Source organism: Podarcis erhardii (assembly GCF_964252035.2).
Source record: "Podarcis erhardii genome assembly, chromosome: 3".
NCBI lineage: Eukaryota > Metazoa > Chordata > Lepidosauria > Squamata > Lacertidae > Podarcis > Podarcis erhardii.
In genome coordinates, this window is record NC_138507.1 from 10,432,249 (window position 1) to 10,456,994 (window position 24,746).

At 43.3% G+C, this 24,746-nt stretch overlaps 1 protein-coding gene across 2 annotated transcripts in view; it reads right to left on the minus strand.

Annotated features, from left to right (window-relative positions):
- The window catches only part of FGF18 (fibroblast growth factor 18), a 143,892-nt gene that overhangs the window by 53,691 nt on the left and 65,455 nt on the right, over window positions 1–24,746 (minus strand). For both annotated transcript variants that reach the window (XM_081855694.1, XM_081855695.1), the window contains exon 4: window positions 14,799–14,979. In XM_081855694.1, the coding sequence (XP_081711820.1) occupies window positions 14,799–14,979 (181 nt within the window). The remainder of the gene's footprint in view (window positions 1–14,798; window positions 14,980–24,746) is intronic.

The window sequence follows — 24,746 nt, forward strand, 5'->3', positions numbered from 1 at the left end:
CGGGTTTGCAGCGGTCATGACTTGGAACAACTGTAAGAAGAGGCGATGCTAAGTAGAGGTTCGACTGTATACGGTTACAGTGGTACCTCGGGTTACATACGCTTCGGGTTACATACGCTTCAGGTTACACACTCCGCTAACCCAGAAATAGTACCTCAGGTTAAGAACTTTGCTTCAGGATGAGAACAGAAATTGTGCTCCGGCGGCGCAGCAGCAGGCCCCATTAGCTAAAGTGGTGCTTCAGGTTAAGAACAGTTTCAGGTTAAGAACGGACCTCTGGAACGCATTAAGTACTTAACCCGAGGTACCACTGCACTAGGGTCAGGATTTACTATGTTCATCTATTGAACACAGCACAACTTACCGTATTTTTCGCTCTATTAGACGCACCAGACCACAAGACGCACCTAGTTTTTGGAGGAGAAAAACAAGAAAAAAAATATTCTGAATTTCAGAAGCCAGAACAACAAGAGGGATCACTGCGCAGTGAAAGCAGCAATCCCTCTTGCTGTTCTGGCTTCTGTGATAGCTGCGTTAGCCTGCATTCGCTCCATAAGACACACAAACATTTCCCCTTACTTTTTAGGAGGGAAAAAGTGAGTCTTATAGAGCAAAAAATACGGTACTTCTGAGCACATAGGCACAAGACTTACAGTAAATAGCTCCAACATGAGTATCACACCAATAGGTAAATGCACCATACTTATCAGTGTTTGTCCGACCAGGAAGGCCTCGTGTGTGATATTAAAGAGATGTCACTAAAACGCGCATTCCAGCTGCTCCCCTCAGGGGGCATTACACATCTCTGAGGCGGCCTTCAAGGCTGAACAAGCCGACCATCCCATTTCCTGTTCTAGTGCAATGAAAAATACCATTAAGACAAACAGCCCATACCAATGATCTAAGGATGTGCAGATCTCCCACATCGTTTCCAAGGAATTTCACCACTCCTATAGAAACTCCTTTTGCTTCCCTGGAGAACAGCAGTGAGGAAACCTGTGGCCTTCTGTTTAATGATGGACTACATCTCCCATCATCCCTGATCTTAGGTTCATAGTGGCTGGAGTTGATGAGTTTTGATGTCTAACAACATCTGGAGAAACTAAGTTGCATGTTCATGCTTATGTTTTGATACTTCTACTGATCAAGAACCAGTGCAAATCCACCTTGAAGTTGGACTTTTGACAACATTTGGAGAGTGCTGCTCCAGTCAGTCAGTACTGGAATAGAGCATAGCTTCCAGACGGCCTCTATTTTTGGGTGGGATTCAATCACATACTGGCAAATTCAGGTTGCACAATTATAGTTCATTGAGAGGTGTTGCACAACAAACCTGCTTCCCCAAAAGACTGGACTTCTTGCAATGGGAAACACAATGTAAAGTGTGGGTGACGCCAAGGATGGAAGAATGAGGAAATCCCAACAAAAGAACAGTGGCAAGGGAAACTGATGGATTATGCGGAACTGGAGAAATTGACATTCAAACTGTGAGACAAGGACAACTGTGGCTTTAAAGAAGAATGGGAACTTTTTACAAATTACTTTAAAAAACCCCAAAATGAACTGGACTCCTTGGCAGGTTTTGAATAAACATACGCAAATTTATTATTGTTAACATAATAGACAGATAATTTAAGGATCTTTACAATAACATGTGTTGAAAAATCAGAGAGAGAAGCTGAGAGAAGTCTTGTGGGGGAGGGAGGGAGGGTTTTTCTTGGGGAGGGGGGAAGGAAAAAAATTGGGGGGGGGAATGAAGATGATAATTTGTTATGTGGAAATTCTTAATAAAAATTGACACAGATCGTTCCAGTTTCCAAGACAGCAGGTTGGCAGAGAGATCTACAGTGATTTATAATTAAATAAAAAATAAATAAATAAAAAATAAAAATTATATTATTATTTGTTTTTTAAAAAGTAGAAAAAGTAAAGTGTGGGTGACGCTTGCTTTGACGCAACATCATCCAACCTCCCCACAAATGAATCAGGTTGAATGCTCAACAAACAGGAGGTCAAGAAGCACTCACAATTGTCACTGCACCGGCACAACAAAATGGCGGGCAACAGAGTTGTCTTGGCGTTGTGAGCTGACCCAGAGCATTGTGCTGGCACAGCAGCTGGAGTCGGCATTGCCAAACTGGCTCTAGCCACAACTGCCTTGCCAGATAGGATTTGTCAGGGACTGGCTGGATGAGGAAGAATGGATAAGGAGCCACCTGCCCAACAGCCCCACAGGGAGGACACAGAAGATGACGACTTAGATCAGTGGCAGATCTGCCGCCTGAGGCAACTGCCTCACCTTGCCTCATGGACTGGCTGGCCCTGATTCACCTACAAAAGGATTTTGACCATTACAGAGCCAGCTATACAGCATCCTAAGAGTACAGTGGTACCTCGGGTTACATACGCTTCAGGTTACAGACTCTGCTAACCCAGAAATAGTACCTCAGGTTAAGAAATTTGCTTCAGGATGAGAACAGAAATTGTGCGGCAGCAGCGGGAGGCCCCATTAGCTAAAGTGGTGCTTCAGGTTAAGAACAGTTTCAGGTTAGGAACGGACCTCCAGAACGAATTAAGCACTTAACCCAAGGTAGCACTGTACTCAGAAGAGCAGCTGCATAAGGCAGGCTCAGCCATAGTAAAGTTAAGGCTGGACGATGTTATATTATTGATTTGTCTTCAGGGGATTGGCATTCACATTTTTATAAAATAAAAAAAAAACCTTGCAAGATAAATCACGACGCTAACAATATTTGTATTGATTATCTAACTGGAGTTGCAATTGAATCCATTGTCTCACTTCCTCTCAAATTGCTCGCAGATGGGATCCTATTTCTAACGCTGCAATTCTAGAGGGAACACTTAAATCGCTGCCTGGAACTGTGCACACAGTCGCAGACTCAAAACTCTTTCTCAAAAGGGCTTCAATTATCTTCAAGGCATTTCCATTCATAATTTCCTCCGTTAAAAGGTTTAACAAGCAAAATTAGCGTTATGGCTCAAACTTGGCATCCCCCTGCCATGCTTGTTACATGAAAATAAGAGGTTAGGATTTCCCAGAGAAATCCGTCTGCTCAGGAGGAACAAATGGGAGTTTGTGGGAGGAGGAACGTCAGGACACCTGATCTACCTGCACATTCTCCAGCATTTCTCACAGGTTGTAACAGGGACACATCTGTCTACTCCTAGCATTACACCACGGATCACTGCCATAGCCACCTCCCCATGCAAATGATTACTCATTGCTGAAGACACCACTCCACCAGATCATTGCTGCATTCATTTACTTTGCAATGCCCTGATCTCCACTGTTTTGAAACATCAAACATAATGGTGAAGGTGGTGAAGGTCCTGTGTGAGTGTCGGGAAGCAGTTGGAGGATGGATGGTGGCTAACTGACAAGACAGAAGTACTGTTTTGGGGGGACAGGAGGCGGGCAGGTGTGGAGGACTCCCTGGTCCTGAGTGGGGTAACTGTGCCCCTGAAGGACCAGTTGCACAGCCTGGGAGTCATTCTGGACTCACAACTGTCCATGGAGGCACAGGTCAATTCTGTGTCCAGGGCAGCTGTTTACCAGCTCCATCTGGTACACAGGCTGAGACCCTACCTGCCCGTGGACTGTCTCACCAGAGTGGTACATGCTCTGGTTATCTCTCGCTTGGACTACTGCAATGTGCTCTATGTGGGGCTACCTTTGAAGGTGACCCGGAAACTACAACTAATCCAAAATGCGGCAGCTAGACTGGTGACTGGGAGCGGCCACTGAGACCATATAACACCGGTCTTGAAAGACCTGCACTGGCTCCCAGTACGTTTCCGAGCACAATTCAAAGTGTTGGTGCTGACCTTTAAAGCCCTAAATGGCCTCGGTCCAGTATACCTGAAGGAGCATCTCTACCTCCATCGTTCTGCCCGGACACTGAGGTCCAACGCCGAGGGCCTTCTGGTGGTTCCCTCACTGCGAGAAGCCAAGTTACAGGGAACCAGGCAGTGGCACCCACCCTGTGGAACACCCTCCCACCAGATGTCAAAGAGAAAAATAACTACCAAACTTTTAGAAGACATCTAAAGGCAGCCCTGTTTAGGGAAGCTTTTAATGTTTAATAGATTATTGTATTTTAGTGTTTTGTTGGAAGCCGCCCAGAGTGGCTGGGAAAACCCAGCCAGATGGGCAGGGTATAAATAAATTATCATTATTATTATTATTATTATTATTATTATTATTATTATGTTTTCTCGCCAAAGATATACAGGGGGAATACAATTGTTCTGCATTGCACAGCGTACATCATATGCAGCTGGCTATGTGAAACAGCAGGCTAGGCCTTGCATGATGCCTTCACAAACTACGTCTCCCTCCTGTTCAGAAATCTTGGAAGTCCTGATGGGGGAAGAGAGCTGGACAACTCTAGCACCTCATACGGACCATGTTCAAACAAGCTATTCCCAAAAGGAGGAATGGTGATTTGCCAGAGACATGGACTGGAAAAGACAGACTGTCGACAGGGACAGTTGGAGCAAACAAAACGTCTGCTGGATGCATTCTGCAGGTGCAGAAGGCAATTAAAGTTAGGAGAAAGTGAGCTGTGATTTATTTATTTTTTAAGCCCGGGGGAGGGGGGGCGTGTCTCACATTTTTCACTCACATGCCTATACATGTCTACTCAGAAGTAATCCCCATGAACTACAAGGGGGCTTACTTTGGACAGCGTAAGAGTCAGTGGAAGAAGATTGGAGAAAATTTAAAGTTTATCTTCAAAAATATTGTAAAATTAAGGATTGTTAGAAAGATGTTGGAAAAAGAAAATTATGTGGTTTTGGCAGAAATGACATAAAGGATTAAGTAAAAATGAATTGGTGAAAGAGAGAATGTAAAATTATAGTATATTAAGACAAATTATTAAGATAAAAACAAGGTTCGATGGATTTGCTGAAACAATAATTTGAATTAGAATACAAAAATGGGAGGTATGAGGAGGTCAAGGAAATAAGTAAAGGAAAGAAAGCTATGTAAAGGTTCGATTTGTTCTTTTTTTTAATTAATTGTATTTTTTATTTTTTATTTTTATTTTTTATTTTTTTATTTTTATTTTTGTAACCTTTACAATTTGAATAAATATTATCTAAATTAAAAAAAAATACTTTGGACAGCGTATAGGACAGCAGCCTTAGATGACTGAACTGTGTCACACCCCATTACGTTGGTGGAAGTCTGTTAGTTGATTCCAGCTCAATGGACACATCTAATTTAGGTCCCTTAATATCAATGGGTCTACTTTGAGTAGAACTTACCTGGGGACAACCCACACACATAAAAAACACATTTCCTCAAGTATCCCTAGCTGGCATCCTGCCACAACAGTTTTCATGGGACTGTCAATTCCACCACGCGCCCAGATTCCTTTTTGCCAAACTCTGCCTATGAATCAGACAACTTGAAGACCTCATAACTCAGTCTGGCACCATAACTAATAATTGTATTGATAACTTTTTTTAAAAATCGTATTTCTAATTAATTGTTGTTTTACTTACATATAGCGCTTTTTGACCCAAAGACCCCCAGAGTGAGGAAAACCATATTAAGAGATATTACACAGAACAATGAAATGCCACAGATCATCATATATGATGCGAGCCAGCAAAATTATAGCGTCAGTAAAGAGCCACGTTCAAATGTCACAGTGGGGGCAATTGTGGGTAATTTTCTGTAATATACCATTCCTACTATAAAAAAAAAAATTAGAAGGCAATGGATACAAGCACATTTTTAAAACATTTGCAGGGAGCCAACAGTAGTGGGGGCTGTTTTGTTGGTTTTTAAAAAATGAAATGTTGTCTCCCATTAGGCATCAAGCAGTTCTCTCCGTGTGCAATTTCTTATGTATGTGATATACATTGGGGGCGGGGGAGGTACACAAATATTGCAATCCAGGAGTTCATGTGCCCAAAAAAGTTGCTCAAAGTAGAAGGTCCCTTCTAGACCAGGGGTCAGCAAACATTTTCAGTAGGGGGCCGGTCCACTGTCCCTCAGACCTTGTGGAGGGCCGGAATAATTTTTTTTTTAAAAAATGAACAAATTCCTATGCCCCACAAATAACCCAGAGATGCATTTTAAATAAAAGGACACGTTCTACTCATGTAAAAACCCCAGGCAGGCCCCACAAATAACCCAGAGGTGCATTTTAAATAAAAGGACACATTCTAATCATGTAAAAACACCAGGCAGGTCCCACAAATAACCCAGAGATGCATTTTAAATAAAAGGACACATTCTACTCATGTAAAAACACCAGGCAGGCCCCACAAATAACCCAGAGATGCATTTTCAATAAAAGGACACATTCTACTCATGTAAAAACATGCTGATTCCCGGACTGTCCGCGGGCCGGATTTAGAAGGTGATTGGGCCGGATCCAACCCCCAGGCCTTAGTTTGCCTACCCATGTTCTAGACCAGCGGTTCTCAACCTGTGTGTCCCCAGATGTTGTTGGACTACAACTCCCATCATCCCTCAACTCCCATCATCCCTGAGCTCTGGCCTTGCTAGCTAGGGGCGCTGGGAGTTGTAGTTCAACAACATCTGGGGACCCCCAGGTTGAGAAAGGCTGTTCTAGACAAACACGTTTGACAGAATACTTTGTAGAGAATATGAATAAAGGCACAAAGATCAGCACAGTGTGGGATGCAAGCAAGGCGGTAATGAGGGGATTTTTCATCCAACAGAATGCGATCAAAAATAAGAACAGAGAGAAAGGGAAGAAGGAAATCCTAAAACAAATAATGGACAATGAACAAAAGTTAATTAAAAAGCCAAATAATACCAAAATAAAACAAAATATTAAAGTTCTGCAGACACAGTTTGCTATGATTATAAACAAAGAAGTTGAATGGAACATCAAAAGATTAAGACAAAGGAATTTCGAATTCGCAAATAAACCAGGAAAATGGCTTGCATGGCAAATTAAGAAAAGGAAAGAGCAAAGCACAATCAATAAAATTATTGTGGATGGCGAAGAAATAGAAAACCCAAAAGGTATCAGGAAAGGATTTTTGGATTTCTACAAGCATCTGTATGCAAAACGAGAGAAAAACAATATAAAGAAGATAGAGAAATTTTTGAAAGAAAAAAAGGTGCAAAAGATCCCGACAGAAAAGAAAGACAGACTGAATGCCCCAATAGAGAATGAGGAGATAGTAGAAATTATAAAACAGATGAAAAAAGGGAAGGCACCAGGACCAGATGGATTTACAGCAACTTATTACAAAGAAATGAGGGATTCCCTGACGGTGCCACTTAAAGAAGTTATGAATAATATTTTGAAACAACAGGATATACCAGAAACATGGAAAGAAGCCTTTATTACACTCATACCAAAACAAGACTCTGATCTCACACAAGTTAAGAACTACAGACCGATATCTCTGCTAAACACAGATTATAAGATTTTCTCGGGTATTTTGGCAACAAGATTCAAGAAGATATTGCAAGAACATATCCATAAAGATCAGGCAGGTTTCCTTCCTGGCAGACATATGAAGGACAATGTAAGAAACATAATAAATATTTTGGAATATTTGACTGCCAGTAATGAGAGACAAGCCGTTTTAATGTTTGTGGATGCAGAGAAAGCGTTTGATAATGTTTCATGGGAATTTATGTTGAAAAATTTGGAAATGATGGAAGTGGGAGAAGATTTTTACAATGGCATAAAGGCAATATATTCAGAACAGAGAGCAAAATTGATCGTAAATAATGTAATTACAGAGGATGTGAATATAAAGAAAGGTACAAGACAGGGATGCCCTCTTTCACCACTGTTATTCATTACGGTTCTGGAGGTCCTGCTTAGTTCAATTAGGCAAAATGAACTAATAAAGGGGGTAACAGTAGGTCAAAACCAATACAAAGTTAAAGCCTTTGCCGATGATCTGGTAATTACGGTGGAAGATCCGACAAGTAGTCTAAAAGAAGTTATAAAAGAAATTGACCAATTTGGAAGAGTGGCCGGATTTGTATTAAATAAGAGGAAAACTAAACTTATAGTGAAGAATTTGGACCAAAGTTTGATAGAAGAAGTGCAAAGAGAAACAGAGATGGAAGTGGCGAAGAAGGTAAAATACTTAGGAATATGGTTAACCCAAAAAAACATTGATTTATTTCAAAACAATTATGTGACAACTTGGAACACTATTAAGAGAGACCTCGAAGTGTGGAGTAGGATGAAACTATCTTTTTGGGGCAGAATTTCTTCAATCAAGATGAGCGTGCTTCCAAAGATGTTGTTTTTATTTCAAATGATTCCAATAATCAAGGGGACAAAGATCTTCAGAGAGTGGCAAAGAATGATTTCAAAATATATCTGGCAGGGCAAAAAGCCACGAATACAATTTAAGTTACTAACTCATGCGAAAGAAAGAGGTGGCTTCGCCCTGCCAGACCTGAAACTTTATTATGAAGCATCTTGTCTCTGTTGGATAAAGGACTGGATAACACTAAAAAATAATAAGTTATTGGACTTGGAAGGGTTTGACAACAGGTTTGGTTGGCACGCCTACTTATGGTTGGGGAAGAAGAAAGCTCATAAAAGTTTTGCCAATCATATTTTCAGAAGTGCCCTAATAGAAATATGGGATAGGTACCAAAATATTTTGGAACCAAATGTACCTCATTGGTTATCCCCACTGGAGGTCATGAGTGTCAAAAAGACAAACATGAGAGAGGACTGGATGACTTATGGAGATATTGTAATTAAAGAAGGGGGGAAATGGAAATTGAAGCCATATGAACAAGTTAAAAAATATGTATATGATTGGTTGCACTACTTCCAAACAAATGAAATGTTTAAAAAGGATTGTAAAGAGAGGAGATATATTGAAGGAGAGTCTAGATTTCAGAAAGTGATAATAAACAATGACTACAAGGTATTGTCAAAAATGTATAAAATGTTATTGGAATGGCAAACAAAAGACGAAGAAGTCAAATCGGTTATGATACATTGGGCCAGGGACTTTGGTTATAATATACAGCTAGCAGATTGGGAGAAGGTATGGAAGGAAAATATGAAATTTACTGCATGTATGACGATAAAGGAAAACATTATGAAAATGGTATATAGATGGTACATCACTCCCGTTAAACTAGCAAAAATGTATAAGACATGTAACAAATGTTGGAAATGTAAGGAAAGGGAAGGGTCGTTTTACCATATGTGGTGGGAGTGTAAGAAAGTAAAAGGCTTCTGGGAAATGATATATAATGAGTTGAAAAAGATGTTTAAATATACGTTTGTGAAGAAACCAGAAGCCTTTTTGTTAGAAATTACAGGAAGAGAAATTAACAGAAGTGATTATAAACTTTTTCAATATGCAGTGACTGCGGCAAGAATTTTAATGGCTCAAAAATGGAAACAAGAAGAATTACCAACGTTGGAAGAATGGAGACGGAAATTGATAGACTTTGCTGAATTAGATAAACTGACAGGAAAAATCAGATATCAAAAAGATCACAAGTTCACTCAGGACTGGAGAAAGTTTACGATTTATCTGGAAAACATTTGTAATGAACAGACAACGCTAGTTGGATTTAAAGAGGCTTTGTGAGGAGAAAGGGTATTGTAAGAGGGAAAAGAGCTGTAAAGATTTATAAACTGGCAATACAACTATAAAGGAAATGTGAACTAAATTTAAAATTATGAGGATTGCGGAGGGAGCGGGGGGAAGTCTAAAAGAATTTTGTATTATATTGGATATGAATGTGTTTATATAAATTTGTAAAAGAAAAATTTTTTTAAAAAATTAATAAAAAATAAAAACATGCTGATTCCCGGACTGTCCGCGGGCCGGATTTAGAAGGTGATTGGGCCGGATCCGACCCCCGGGCCTTAGTTTGCCTACCCATGTTCTAGACCAGCGGTTCTCAACCTGTGTGTCCCCAGATGTTGTTGGACTACAACTCCCATCATCCCTCAACTCCCATCATCCCTGAGCTCTGGCCTTGCTAGCTAGGGGCGCTGGGAGTTGTAGTTCAACAACATCTGGGGACCCCCAGGTTGAGAAAGGCTGTTCTAGACAAACACGTTTTTCTCCCTGGAGTCTATCTGCCTCACAAAGGCAGAAACACGGCCGATGAAATAAAGAACGAAATCTTAAAAGCACAGATGTTTCAAATAAGACGATTACGGCACATTTTAAATGGTTGCTGAACCTTTCAGAACAAAATCCAAGGTGATGGTAATTGAGCCCTTCCCCTAACCCTGAGAATCCTGGGAGGTCCGGCTCACTTTGCTGTTTGTGGTTCAACAAAGCCAGCCTTGCCCATGCTTCTAATTCACATCACTGCACCGTCATTCCCGACATCTTTTTAGCCACCATACCCACTTGCCTGCCATACCCACCCACACCACCCAAATCTGGTGGGAGAGAATGAGATGGGTGGAGACAGTCAAACGTTGGGCAAGAGACAAACACGCAAGCAAGCAGCTGGCCCAAACGCAAGCTTTCTTGCCTCGGCCCAATCGCGGGTTCCCCCATATGACCGCACAGCTGCCACAGTGGGTGATCATCATTATGTTGAGGTCATCTCTGTCCTGAGGCTAAGTTTGTGAAAATAAATGGCTGTGAAGAAAATGGGGGGGGGGGGGGGCGAGAGAGAGAGAGAGGGAGACAGAGGGCTTTTTAAAGTTATTTGGTCTTCCTGCCATTCTCAGACTGCGAAGGGGAGGCGAACCTAAGCTGAAATATTTGGCTTAAAGAGAAAATAGCCATAGGACTGGTTCCACGCCAAATAAATTACAGATCAGAGTTGCAGCTCATAGAGGGCATTGACTGATCCACAACAGTCAGGCTGTTTGTGCGCACCCAGTTCTTAGGGAGAAGTGCCAATTTCCAAATAGCATTCTTTAATTGATACTTGCCCAAAAAGAAGCTTGTGATTATCTAGACATGTCTTCGCTTCAGCTCTGTATTACCTTCCTGTAGTTCGTATTTCCACTTGTTTTCTGATGGCAGAAAAGAAAATATATGCTACCATTTGATTCCTCCCCTTCTCCTGAGTTTGTGATGGATTGTAGGTAAGTGAAGTGAGATTATTAATCATCATCAAAATCATCATGATCATATCTATTTTTATCACACTTGTGACAGAATGCATAATAATAATAATAATAATAATAATAATAATAATAATAATAATAATTTATTTATACCCTGCCCATCTGGCTGAGTTTCCCCAGCCACTCTGGGCGGCTTCGACAAAATATTAAAATATCGTAATACATCAAACATTAAAAGCTTCCCTAAACAGGGCTGCCTTCAGATGTCTTTTAAAAGTCTGGTAGTTGTTTTTCTCTTTGACATCTGGTGGGAGGGTGTTCCACAGGGCGGGTGCCACTACCGAGAAGGCCCTGGTTCCCTGTAACTTGGCTTCTTGCAGTGAGGGAACTTCCAGAAGGCCTTTGGCGCTGGACCTCAGTGTCCAGGCAGAACGATGGGGGTGGAGAAACTCTTTTAGGTATACTGGACCGAGGCCATTTAGGGCTTTAAAGGTCAGCACCAACACGGAATTGTACTTGGAAATGGCATGCAGGGGATTTCCATCTCCTGCCCAGGGCACAGATCAGAACCAGATCTAGGCATCCATGTGGCTCTCCAGATTTTCAAAACATAGAGGATCTCCAGACTAAGGAAGGAGAAAGTGAGAGACAGCAGCCATTGGAGGAGAACACTGCATGGACAGAAGGGCATCAGAGGAGGTGAAATCCACATTAAATTGAAGCATGGATGTATCTATCCTACTGCTGCTTTATAATATGAACCCAACAACCACAAGACTATAAGCACAAGTTCTAATGATGAAATGCAACCTAGGACAACACATTATCCTAAAGCAGACCACTGGTCAGCTAGTTTCAGATGGTCTACACCAGGGGTCAGCAAACTTTTTCAGCAGGGGGCAAGTCCTCTGTCCCTCAGACCTTGTGGGGGACCGGACTATATTGGGGGGGGATAAAATGATGCAAGAGCACCACAAGCCCCAGTGGCTGCTTACCTGTGTCTTGTGAGCAGCAGGGGCTGGCAGCGGTCGAGGGACGATGAGCGCCACACAAAAGGGCTTCGGAGAGAGGCTGCTTAAAATGGCGGCCGCTTGAGCGCTGCTGCTGCTGCTGCTGGCACCAACAAAGCCCAGTCCCCTCCCTCCTCTAGACAGGGCAGGGAGAAGCCAGGAGGAGGGAGGGAAGAGGAGGAGGCGCAGGTGCCGCCACCGCCACCACCGTGTGAGGGAGAGGAAGGGAGAAGGAAAGAACGCAAGCACTGGCGATCCACGCGGCGATTCCCAGACCATCCGCGGGCTGGATCCAGAAGGCAATTGGGCCTGATCCAGCCCGTAGGCCTTAGTTTGCTGACCCATGGTCTACACTGACTGGTAGTCAACCTTTTGGACGTCTCTATCTAGAGAAGCCCAGAATCAACCTATGGCCTGTTTTACCATCTGAGCTCTGACCCACCCAACCCCATTATCCAAAAATTCCAGTTCATTCAACTTCAGCATGTCCTGTGCTGTATTATAGCCATGCAACCTCTGTATAATTTGTCATTTCCCCCAAATGTTTTGGCTCTCAGCAGACCATTCAGGTATGAAGTTGAACCGTGCACAAAACAATACTGCCCAGCGTGGAGGAACTTTAAAATTACCTCTCTGCCAAACACTTAAGTCTGATACTTGGTAATACAATCTCTGAGCTGTGAAGTACAGATAAAGGCCTTTCCTACCCTAAGCAGTACCACCCCTGCAAGAGAACCACACACAAAGAGGGAACAAAGAGTATAGAATGTCTTCCCTCTTTTGTACGATGAAAATCTAGTGTTTCAAAATACATACTGCCTGGTCTCCTATCTGTACTATCAGTGTGAGATACTATGTAATGTGTATCTTTTCTCCTTTTCTCCTCCTGTCCTCCCCCCAACTTTTTTTTTTTTTTTTAAGTCAAGGCATGAAAAAGAATTAGTAAACCATTTCACATTCTTATCCTGGATGTTGTGGGTAGGGACATCTTACAGAATTAAAAGAGGGAAATCTAATTAATGAACAGTCACATTTTAAGTAATCTGTCCAGGCGTAATCCTCCTCATGTTTCTCAATGATCTAAAAGCACTTCAGAAATATTAAGCATCCTGCCACTGTGAAATATCTCGAAAGTAGCTAGCATTTAGACTTAGCCTGATTAATATCTGATTAAATGGATCCCAGCTCCTTTCAGAAGCAATACATCAAAAGGATCATTACACAAATTCAATTTCATCTATTTTTGGACGGTGTTTTCTGTTTGAGAATTTAATGCAAGTTGCAATTTGTAATATTTAAGGCATTGTGTCATTGTTGTTCTTGTGTATCGAGTCCCCATGACCACCCTGTTCCCTAAGGTGCAAATAACTAGACAACACACGGCATATTGGTTTTGGGGATCAAATAAGGCCACAACTTTCTCAGTTACAAGTGTGAGGTTTGGCCATAGGCATTGTGGCAAGCAATGGCGCATGTCACTCCTGCCCGTCCCTGCAAGCCGGTCATTTGAACTTCCCCTGGGCACGGTGCCAAGTTGGTCAATTGGTCCTGCGCCCAGGGAAACGCCCACCAAACTCCTGCCGCCATTGACCCCTTTGGCAGCAGGAATAGGATCCGGCCTGCCATAGGCTGGTTTTCAACGGAGGCCCGGGACCCACCCGCAAAGCTGCCTGCCCCAAAAGGGGGGTAAATGTACTTTTTATTTAAATTCATTAGCCACCCTTGGATGAAACATCTTTTGCGGCTATGTTACTGCAGGCAAATTTTAAAGGAAGGAAAATGCCCATGTTCACTTGCACACGCATACACCCCAAGGATGCACATTTAATTTTAGCGAACACAATAATCACATTAAGGAAAGGTGTACTACAAAGGCACAGAATCTGATCAGAGGGATCAAGTGACATAAAAGTTAATCCCACGTGTCCAGTTGACTAATCAGTCACCTTCGAGGCGTGAAAAAGCCTTTTCACTGCGGCTGTGTGGTATAGAGATTAGCCTTTTGAACTACGACCAGAAGGTGGAGATGGGTAGTATAGAGCATGCCTGTCCATTTGAGTGTAGAATCATAGAATTGTAGAGTTGGAAGGGCTCCTGAGGGTTATCTACCCCCTGCAATTCAGGAATCCTGGCCACAGCGGTCCCTGGGTGGGCTTGAACCACCAACCTTCTGGTTAACAGCGAAACACACTGACCCACTGAAGACACAATCTCTCTATATCTCACAACATACTAATGGTGCCATTTCCCACTGGCAGGCCTTATCACACCCACAGTATCCATCATAATACACAACTTCTGTCTAACAGGAAGGGATGAGAAACATCCCCTATGTAATCACCTTTGAATTCTTCTGCCCTGTGTCAAAAACGGGTCAAAAGCTGGTCTCCTCCCATGGCACCGGAAGTGAAACCTAACTGAGGATTTCCCTCCACCTGCCCAACTCCTTCCACCACCAGGATTCTGTGGGGATAATATTGGGTTGCCCTCCATATGATTTTTGTCTGACATTTCCCCACAAACAAAATGGTCACCAAGGATGATCACCTAAGCAATTGGCGTCCAGTTTGCCTCAGTTCTAACTGGCATCTGTTATTGGTTCAATAATATATATATATGCCTAATATATTCCTCATTGTGCAGATGACACTGAAGGCAATGAAAGTACCTACCCCTGCCTCCCTCCCAGATTCACCCATTGGAAGCTGGCATAGCAAATAAACGGAAATCCTCTTACCATATTTGTCTCCATCTTCTCCTTTGGCACTGATCCGTCTACCTAGAACTTGAATATGCTTCCCACTCGTTCTGCTGTACAGCTGATAGAGTCTGAGCTGCTTCCTGCTCACATCGTCTCGCGCTCGTGTTTGATTTTCCACGTGTATCCGAAAATCCACATTTTCTTCGGCGACAAACATCTATTTTTATTTTTATTTTAAAGAAGGGGGAAAGCAGACAGTAAACTAAGGCAATGTTGTAGATTCACAAATGCAAACAACACTTAAAAAGGTAAAAAAGGTAAAGGACCCCTGGATGGTTAAGTCCAGTCAAAGGCGACTATGGGGTTGTGGCACTCATCTCGCTTTCAGGCCAAGGGAGCTGGTGTTTGTCCACAGACAGCTTTCCGGGTCATGTGGCCAGCAGGATTAAACCGCTTCTGGACTAATGGAACACCATTATGGAAGCAAGACCACACAGAAGCGCCGTTTACCTTCCCGCTGCAGCAGTACCTATTTATCTACTTGCACTGGTGTGCTTTTGAACTGCTAGGTTGGCAGGAGCTGGGACAGAGCAATGGGAGCTCCCCATTCACGCAGACTTGAACTGCTGACCTCATGATCAGCAAGAACAAGAGGCTCGGTGGTTTAGACCACAGCGCCACCCTTGTCCACTTCCTGTAAGTAGAGAGGCCTGTAACAGATGGATTGCCTACTTGCCTGCTCTTCGCCTTGCCTGCTGCTTCTCTGTCCGCATGCTGCTGCCCATTTCAGTGAGATGACCACTACACTCAAACTTCCACTGACCACCTCACTAAGAGAAGAACATACAGGGTCCACCATCTGCTCCCAACTAAGCCCACCTCACTGAGAAAGAGATTGTGTTGACATGTACCTGCTTTTGGCAGCTTCCACAAGAGCAATAAATATTCTGCCCACATGCTACTGCCTGCCTGAGTGGAAGAGGAATGAAGATGAATGAATGCCTCTCCCCACAAGATGATGCTCCCTGCCTGAAGGACAGGGGCTGCCCACTGTGTCCCATGCTAGCCACCTGAGGGAGAAAAACTGGCCACTGTGATCTCATGCTGATGCTGCCTATTTCACAGACTGGCCACTGTGTTCTCACACGGATGTGTCCAACCAGAAGGAGAGACACAGGCCATTGTGATGTCATGCTGATGCTGAAGGAGATATAAGCTGGCCAATGTACCAGCCCACAACTGCTGTTCACCTGAATAACAAGGAGACACTGCCTGGCACACCAACACATTGCTCACCATGTTCATGAGAATTATGTCCTTTGCACCTTGGACCAGACTGGGGTTTCTTAACTTGCTTTTACTCTCCTGTTCCTGCATATTAGGTTCCCTTACCAGAGGTCTATAATAACAAGGTAATGAATCAACCCCATTTATTTGTACACAAAAGGTAGGTAAAGGTAAAAGGTAAAGGACTCCTGGACGGTTAAGTCCAGTCAAAGGCGACTATGGGGTTGCGGCGCTCGTCTCACTTTCAGGCCGAGGGAGCCGGCGTTTGTCCACAGCCAGTTTTCTGGGTCATGTGGCCGGCAGGACTAAACCACTTCTGGTGCAACGGGACACCGTGACGGAAACCAGAGCGCACGGAAACGCCCTTTACCTTTTACCTTTACCAAAAAGGTAGTAACCCCAAGGCAGAAGTCACCACAAAGGCAATACAAGCATAGTTATATACTATAGCAAAGTAAAATCACCCACCCCACCCCTTCATTGCGTTGGTTTAACACAGTCATAGAGCATTATTTCAAGGACACCAACCAATTAGCAGTTTACACCTCCAGTAAGGGTACCTATTATCCCCCTATATTTCCTCCCCTGGCTTCACGGCTGAATAGGCATTTTTAGGAGATGGCTGCCCTCTAACTTCTGCTGGCTGCTGGTGGGAGCAACTCTGCCTCATGAATGCAAGCGCAGGAGATGAGAAATCATCCATGAGACAGACAGCTTGGTAGGGATTTCAGCAATTTGCACAGAGAATAAAAAATAAAAATGCTACCTCTTGCACACATCCCTTTTACATGTAACAGGCAAGTGTAGCTTGATTGTCGATTTCGGTGTCTAGATTTCTGCACCAACTTGAAAACTTCCTTTCTATAAGTCTGTATGGAAAGTCGTATGCATTTTTGCAAGGAATTCTGCACATTATTTCCACTGATATGTGTATTTTTTTTCTGCACACCAGTCCCTAATATATGCTTTTCATATGCTTTTTTATTGGAGAACTGCATCACAAAATTTGAAGAAGTGCGAATTTTGGAAAGATAGCTGTGTTCCTATTGCTGTCCAAATCAGGAAAAGTGGCATTTAAAACAGAATAAAATTCTCCCTTGTTTCTAGCTCTACCGCCTCCATTTAAAAATGAAATGAAATGAAACCACAGGGGCTATAATCTCGACTCTAGAGCAAAGCATCAACATTGAAAGAGTGGCATCTTGACTCTTTCCCTTTTGTAGTTCTTCTACACACACACACACACACACACACACACACACACAGACACCCCACAGCTTCCCGCCTTCCTCACACCCTCTAACAACAAAGTAACAGTCTGTTGGTATTTGTAGTTTGGCTCCTGAATATATAAATTTCTTCTGTAGGAATATACAGCCACCAAGTCCCCTTAAACACAAAATCGCACAATCTAAATGGTTGCCTGAATGTTCAGATACCATAACTTATTAAAGAACTGGTGGCACTGCACCAAATGCCACAGCAGAAACATGCATTTTAAACACTGGATATTTCCTTCATACTTCAGTAGAGCTGTTTCCCCTCCTTGAAGTTCAATCCGTAGCCACTCAACCCAGTCGCAGAGTTCAGAGCAATAGATACTCTGAAATGCATTTAACGCAGCCCATTGTTATGCACATGAGAAAATGTGCGGTTGAGGCACGGTGGCTTTTAGTGGATGGTTCTCAATTTATTTCAGAAGCCTCAAGCACATTTAAACGACAACAACTCCAGCACAGTCTTTGAGGGTAGGTCAGGTGCAAGTTGCTGGAAAACAGGCTGGTACAATGACTCAGATTGACAATATAGGGTGTGTGTGTGTGTGTGTGTGTGTACACACAAAACACCAAACCATCTATCTCACATGAAAAAAGAATACTGTTAATGGTGTTTGAATGCTACCCTTCCCACCTCACAAGGCATCTCAACAATTTAAAATTATGCCCTCTGAAACTCTTGTAGTTGTTTCGCTTAAAAAGGGATACTTGAAATTTACCTCGAGTTTCTCTTCTGGTGAAATTTAGCAGCTCCCTAGAGGCGTGCAGTATACCCTTTGATGATTTTATTTTTAAGCTTTCCTCAACATTCCCGCAAATTTCAGCTGACCAGGGCATTCATTTTATATTCATGTCAAATGTCATCAAGGCCCAATTTGGTGGTAACCAAGAAATGCAGAAAAGGTCCCTGAGAGATGTCACTCATATTGTTTCCTTTAAAAGTTTTTTGTTTAATGAATTTATGCACTGCCCTTTAGCAGACATTTCCTAACCCATTTCTCTTAATTTCCCTGAGAAATCCTTCATTTGTTTGGCCGTAGCATATTCATCGTTAAGTTTCACTTTACACAAAATTTAGTGGCAAATTTAACTATTGGTAGAAATATTACCCTGCAGTGCTGGGCAGCTTCCAACAGAATATTAAAAACATGATAAAACATCAAACATTGAAAACTTCCCTAAACAGGGTTGCCTTCAGGTGTCTTCTAAAAGTCGGATAGTTGTTTATCTCCTTGACATCTGATGGGAAGGCGTTCCACGGGACGGGTGCTACCACCGAGAAGGTCCTCTACCTGGTTCTCTGTAACCTCACTTCTTGTAGTGAGGGAACCACCAGAAGGCCCTCAGAACTGGACCTCAGTCTCTGGGCTGAATGATGGGGGTAGAGACGCTCCTTCAGGTATACTGGGCAAAGGCCATTTAGGGCTTTAAAGGTCAGCACCAACACTTTGAATTGTGCTCAGAAACGTACTGAGAGCCAATGAAGAACGCCAAAAGCAGCTTCCAATCTGGTCTCATCAGTTTCACAACACCACTGCCTTCTGTGGCTCCAGGGCGGTAGTTCTTAAATGGGGGGGTCTATGAATGATCAGTGGTCCCTATTCTTTTCTCAGGGGAGAAGCAACAAAGAAAAAAAAAGTCGAAAATATTGAACTACAGTTTTCTTTGAAATGTCAACTACATGCTGAGGAAGCAGCCCATTTTTCACTTTTAAACTGAAAGGTTGCTTGCCTCTTCAGCTGTATATATTGCTGCTGCTGTTGTAATAATAACAAAAAGAAACCCCTGCTGTGTACATATATGTTTCCTCTTGTGCTTGCATATGCCTTGGTTGGATTGAGTCATCTATATTTGACCATAGGTGAGAATATGAAGAGGTGTACTACTACAGTGGTACCTCGGGTTACATACGCTTCAGGTTACATACGCTTCAGGTTACAGACTCCGCTAACCCAGAAATAGTGCTTCAGGTTAAGAACCTTGCTTCAGGCTGAGAACAGAAATCGTGCTCTGGCGGTGCGGCAGCAGCAGGAGGCCCCATTAGCTAAAGTGGTGCTTCAGGTTAAGATCAGTTTCAGGTTAAGTACACACCTCCGGAACGAATTAAGTACTTAACCCGAGGTACCACTGTACAGGAGAAGAGCCCTCAATTAGGAAAACAAAACAACTGGCAAACAGACTTTTCCCCTATAGCAAATCTCTGTCTTCTTGCTTTCTATATACCATATTTTTCGCTCTTTAAGATGCACCAGACCACAAGACGCACCTAGTTTTTGGAGGAGGAAAACAAGGGAAAAAATATTCTGAATCCCAGAAGCCAGAACAGCAAGAGGGATCATTGCGCAGTGAAAGCAGCAATCCCTCTTGCTGTTCTGGCTTCTGGGATAGCTGCGCAGCCTGAATTCGCTCCATAAGACGCGCACACATTTCCCCTTACTTTTAAGGAGGGGAAAAGTGAGTCTTATAGAGCAAAAAATACGGTAATCGTCTTCCTTTTTGTAGAAGGAGTTAAAGGTAAAGGGAAAGGGACCCCTGACCATTAGGTCCAGTCGTGACCGACTCTGGGGTTGCGGTGCTCATCTCTCTTTATTGGCCGAGGGAGCCGGCGTACAGCTTCCGGGTCATGTGGCCAGCATGACTAAGCCGCTTCTGGCGAAACCAGAGCAGCGCACGGAAACACTGTTTACCTTCCCGTGGGGCGGTACCTATTTATCCACTTGCACTTTGACGTGCTTTTGAACTGCTAGGTTGGCAGGAGCAGGGACCAAGCAACGGGAGCTCACTCCGTCGCGGGGATTCGAACCGCCAACCTTCTGATCAGCACGTCCTAGGCTCAGTGGTTTAACCCACAGTGCTACCCGTGTCCCATAGAAGGAGTTACCAAGCAACTAATGCTTTTTCTCTTTCCCACCTCTTTCTTTGCCTATATTTTATTTACATAACCCAAGTTACATCAAAATTTGTGATTATTGTTATTTCATTTTTGCTATTCCCCTTGAGTCTTGAATGAAAGGGAGAAAATGAATGGCTTAAAAATCAATAATAATAATATAAGATTAATTAGGTCCCATGCAGGACATGTGGATCATCTTACTTTAGCAAAACAATTGTAAACAGGAGCATAGTATACACAGCATTTCTGAAGTCCCTGTGCTTTGAAAGGACATTCATTTGCAAGAATTAAATATTCCTCCATTTAGGGCCCTTATTGATTTCAAAAAGTCAACAAATGCAAGTCTCTTTGATACATTGAAAATACCTTTTTAAAAGAACCTTTCAGCCAGTGAACCAACCTCACAGTAATTATTTCCTTCATGACCTTCCAAACATATAAAATTATCTCGGCAAGATCAACAAGAAATATCTAAGATGTCGCTTTTCCAGGTCTGGAAAGAAGGCTAATCACTATTTTGTTTCTATGGTTTTGGCAAACTTCCACTTTGCCAATTAGAAAATTTGCAAGGCCACCCCCAGAGTGGTGTTTTTTTAGGCGTGTGTTGAAATGTAACACCCCATTATTTGCTGCCATTTCCTCTCCCAGCCTTGACGGCAAGACCCAAGCCGTTAGGTTGAGACTACTGCATGGAGGATGACCAGGAAAGACGTGCCCCCTTCAGAATTACAGCAGCACCCCCTCTCCCCCCAAAAAAGGCTTATAAAAGGATACAAACTGTGTGTAACTGATTACCCAAGCTATCAATGAATGCCAATATACCCAGCCCCTTTTTGACATCACAGCCTGTAAGTATTTATTTCTTAACTATAATAGAACCAGTGGCAACTAACAGAACTTCTGCAACTAACATAATCAGCAACACTTTTGAATCATAGAATTGTGGAGTTGGAGGAAGAAGAAGAAGAAGAAGAAGAAGAAGAAGAAGAAGAAGAAGAGGAGGAGGAGGAGGAGGAGGGGGAGGAGGAGGGGGAGGAGGAGGAGGAGGAGTTTGGACTTGATACCCCTCCTTCATGGATCACTGTCTTGTCGGGGAGAAGGGACCTGAATAACTCAGAGAAGCTATGAGCTATGCCGTGCAGGGCCACCCAAGATGGACAGGTCATAGTGGAGAGTTTTGACCAAACGTGATCCACCTGGAGTAGGAACCGGCAAGCCACTCCAGTATCCCTGCCAAGAAAACCCCATGGACAAAGACAACAGGCATGTAAAAGTTATGACACTGGAAGATGAGCCCCTCAGGTCGGAAGGCGTCCCACATGCTACTGAGGAAGAGCGGAGGACAAGTACAAGTAGATTCAGAGCTGATGAAGTGGCTGGGCCAAAGCCGAAAGGACGCTCAGTTGCAGATATGTCTGGAAGCCAAAGGAAAGTCCAATGCTGTAAAGAAAAATATTGCATAGGAACCTGGAAAGGAAGAACCATGGACCTTGGTAAGCTGGATGTGGTCAAAAATGAGATGGCAAGAATAAATATTGACATCCTGGGCATCAGTGAACTAAAACGTACGGGAATGGGTGAATTCAGTTCGGATGACCATCATATCTACTACTATGGGCAAGAATCCCGTAAAAGAAATGGAGTGGCCCTCATAGTCAACAAAAGAGTGGCAAAAGCTGTACTGGGATGCAATCTCAAAAATTATAGAATGATCTCGATACGAATCCAAGGCAGACCTTCTAACATCACAGTAATCCAAGTTTATGCACCAACTACCAGTGCTGAAGAAACTGAAATTAACCAATTCTATGAAGACTTACAACACCTTCTAGAAGTGACACCAAAGAAGGATATTCTTCTCATTATAGGTGATTGGAATGCTAAAGTAGGGAGTCAAGAGATAAAAGGAACAACTGGCAAGTTTGGCCTTGGAGTTCAAAACGAAGCAGGGCCAAGGCTAATAGAGTTCTGTTGAGAGAACAAGCTGGTCATCACAAACACTCTTTTCCAACAACACAAGGGATGACTCTACACACAACTAAACAACAACAATCCCGCCTTTCACTCCCCTTAAGGTGTCTCAAAGCGACTAGCAATCTCTTTTCCCTTCCTCCCCCACAACAAACACTCTGTGAGGTGAGTGGGGCTGAGAGACTTCCAAGAAGTGTGACTAGCCCAAGGTCACCCAGCAGCTGCATGTGGAGGAGCGGGGAAGTGAACCCGGTTCACCAGATTACGAGTCCACCGCTCTTAACCACTGCACCACGCTGGCTGGAAGGGACTCCAAGAGTCAACTAGAACAAACCCTTGCAATGCAGGCAATCTCAGCTAGATCATACATGATAGATGGTCCTCCAGCCTCTGCTTCTGAAGCTTACAAGGCCTCTCCAATGACAATGGAAATCACACTTGTATCCAGTTTCCTAATGGCTGCATTTATTATACTGGCATCTGCACATACCGTATTTTTCCGTGTATAACACGCCCCCATGTATAAGACAACCACTATTTTTGGGGAGTCCAATTTAAGAAAATGGGGGGAGATGGCCCAGAGTTGTTGAGCTTTTTTGGGGGGGGGGATGCATAGCATCACTCACCCGGCTTACAAACGCTGTCAATTGCATGCAATGCTGAAACCGCCCCAAGCTTCTGCCCGCTCACAACTAGCAGCCGGCAATTGCAAGAACATTTGTCGCAGCAGCAGCCAAGAAGAAGAAGAGTTTGGATTTGATATCCCGCTTTATCACTACCCGAAGGAGTCTCAAAGCGGCTAACATTCTCCTCTCCCTTCACGAAGAGTCGGGCACGACTAAACAACAACAAATATTAGCAAGACAAAGGAGATGGTGTTGGACTTTCGGAGGAAGAGAGGAGAACTAGCCCCGTTGTATATCAAGGGGGTTGTGTGGAGAGAGTCTCTTCCTTTAAATTCACCTTAGTGAAGACCTCACTTGGAAAAACAATATAAGGCAGGTGGTTAGGAAGGCCCAACAGAGACTCCATTTTCTCAGGGTCTTGCGAAAGAACAATGTTAAACAACAATTGATGACCTCCTTCTACCGGTCCACAATAGAAAGTGTCCTCTCATATTGTATCACAGTGTGGTATGTTGGCTTGACAGCCATGGACAGAAAGTCTTTACAGAGGGTGGTGAACACAGCACATGATATCATGGGCTGTCCCCTGAGCCCACTAGATGACATGGCAAGGGATCGTTGCCTTAGGAGAGCGAGGAAAATTCTCAGGGACCATTCACACCCCGGCCAGCACCTCTTTAATCTTCTACCCTCGGGCAGGAGATATAGAAGTATAATGAGTTGTACCAACAGGCTAAAAAACAGTTTCTATCCGTGAGCTGTTAGGCTGCTGAACGGAAAATAATATAGTGCAACTGACTTTCGGGGTTGGTGTGTTGAGCGACAAGTACACAGAGTGCAATGAGATTGAGTGTTTGTGGGTGGGGGAGGGAGGCTCGGGTAATTTCATTGTACACAGGTTGTACATTGACAATAAAGGTATTGTTGTTATTATTATTGCTTAGCTAGTTAGTTGAATTATGGTGCTGGAGGAGACTCTTGAGAGTCCCATGGACTGCAAGAAGATCAAACCGATCCATTCTGAAGGAAATCAGCCCTGAGTGCCCACTGGAAGGACAGATCCTGAAGCTGAGACTCCAATACTTTGGCCACCTCATGAGAAGAGAAGACTCCCTGGAAAAGACCCTGATGTTGGGAAAGATTGAGAGCACAAGGAGAAGGGGATGACAGAGGACGAGATGGTTGTACAGTGTTCTCGAAGCTACCAGCATGAGTTTGACCAACTCCATAAAAAGCGGATTGAAATGTTCCATATTTTCATCATCGTGGACTGTAAAATTTCCCCAGTGAATGTTGATGACAGGGGTCTAATGTGCATTGTATGAGCATCCAGCCTTCTGGGGACTCTCCTGACAAGGACACTGGGGATATTGGAAAGAGTGTTACTGTTTGCATGGCATGCTATGAGCAGGCTCAGTTTTCCAGAGTCCCTAATGAGTCTTCTATGGTAAAATGCTGTCTCCTCAAAGACGGTTTGGGACTCTGATACGCAGTGTCATTCCTCTTCGAGATCTCTCATCGCTGTTGATGGCTTTCTGAATCTATTCGGAGCCAATTTGGAATCTAATTTGAGTCTCTCCTGCTACATAATTGATTGGAGTGCTTTTGGATAAGTGAAATTCAATGATGTTCCCTTGAAAAGTCTTTGTTAATGCAGCCTAAGTAAAAAGCACTTAGGGGATGAAGCTGAAATTGAACAGGAAGGAAAGGTTGACGATTGGGTCAAACTTCCCTCCAGCTGCCAGAATTCGGAAATATGAGATGGGACAGAAGCAGAAGGGGCACTCTGGAGTACAGAGAAGGTGATAGATCTCAGTAAGAACTGAACAACGCTCAAAAGAGTGATGTCATTCCAGCACTCGCTGAACTTTATCACATTGGACCAAGAGCATATTTTGAAATGCCAAAAACTTAAGTAACACTAGGAATT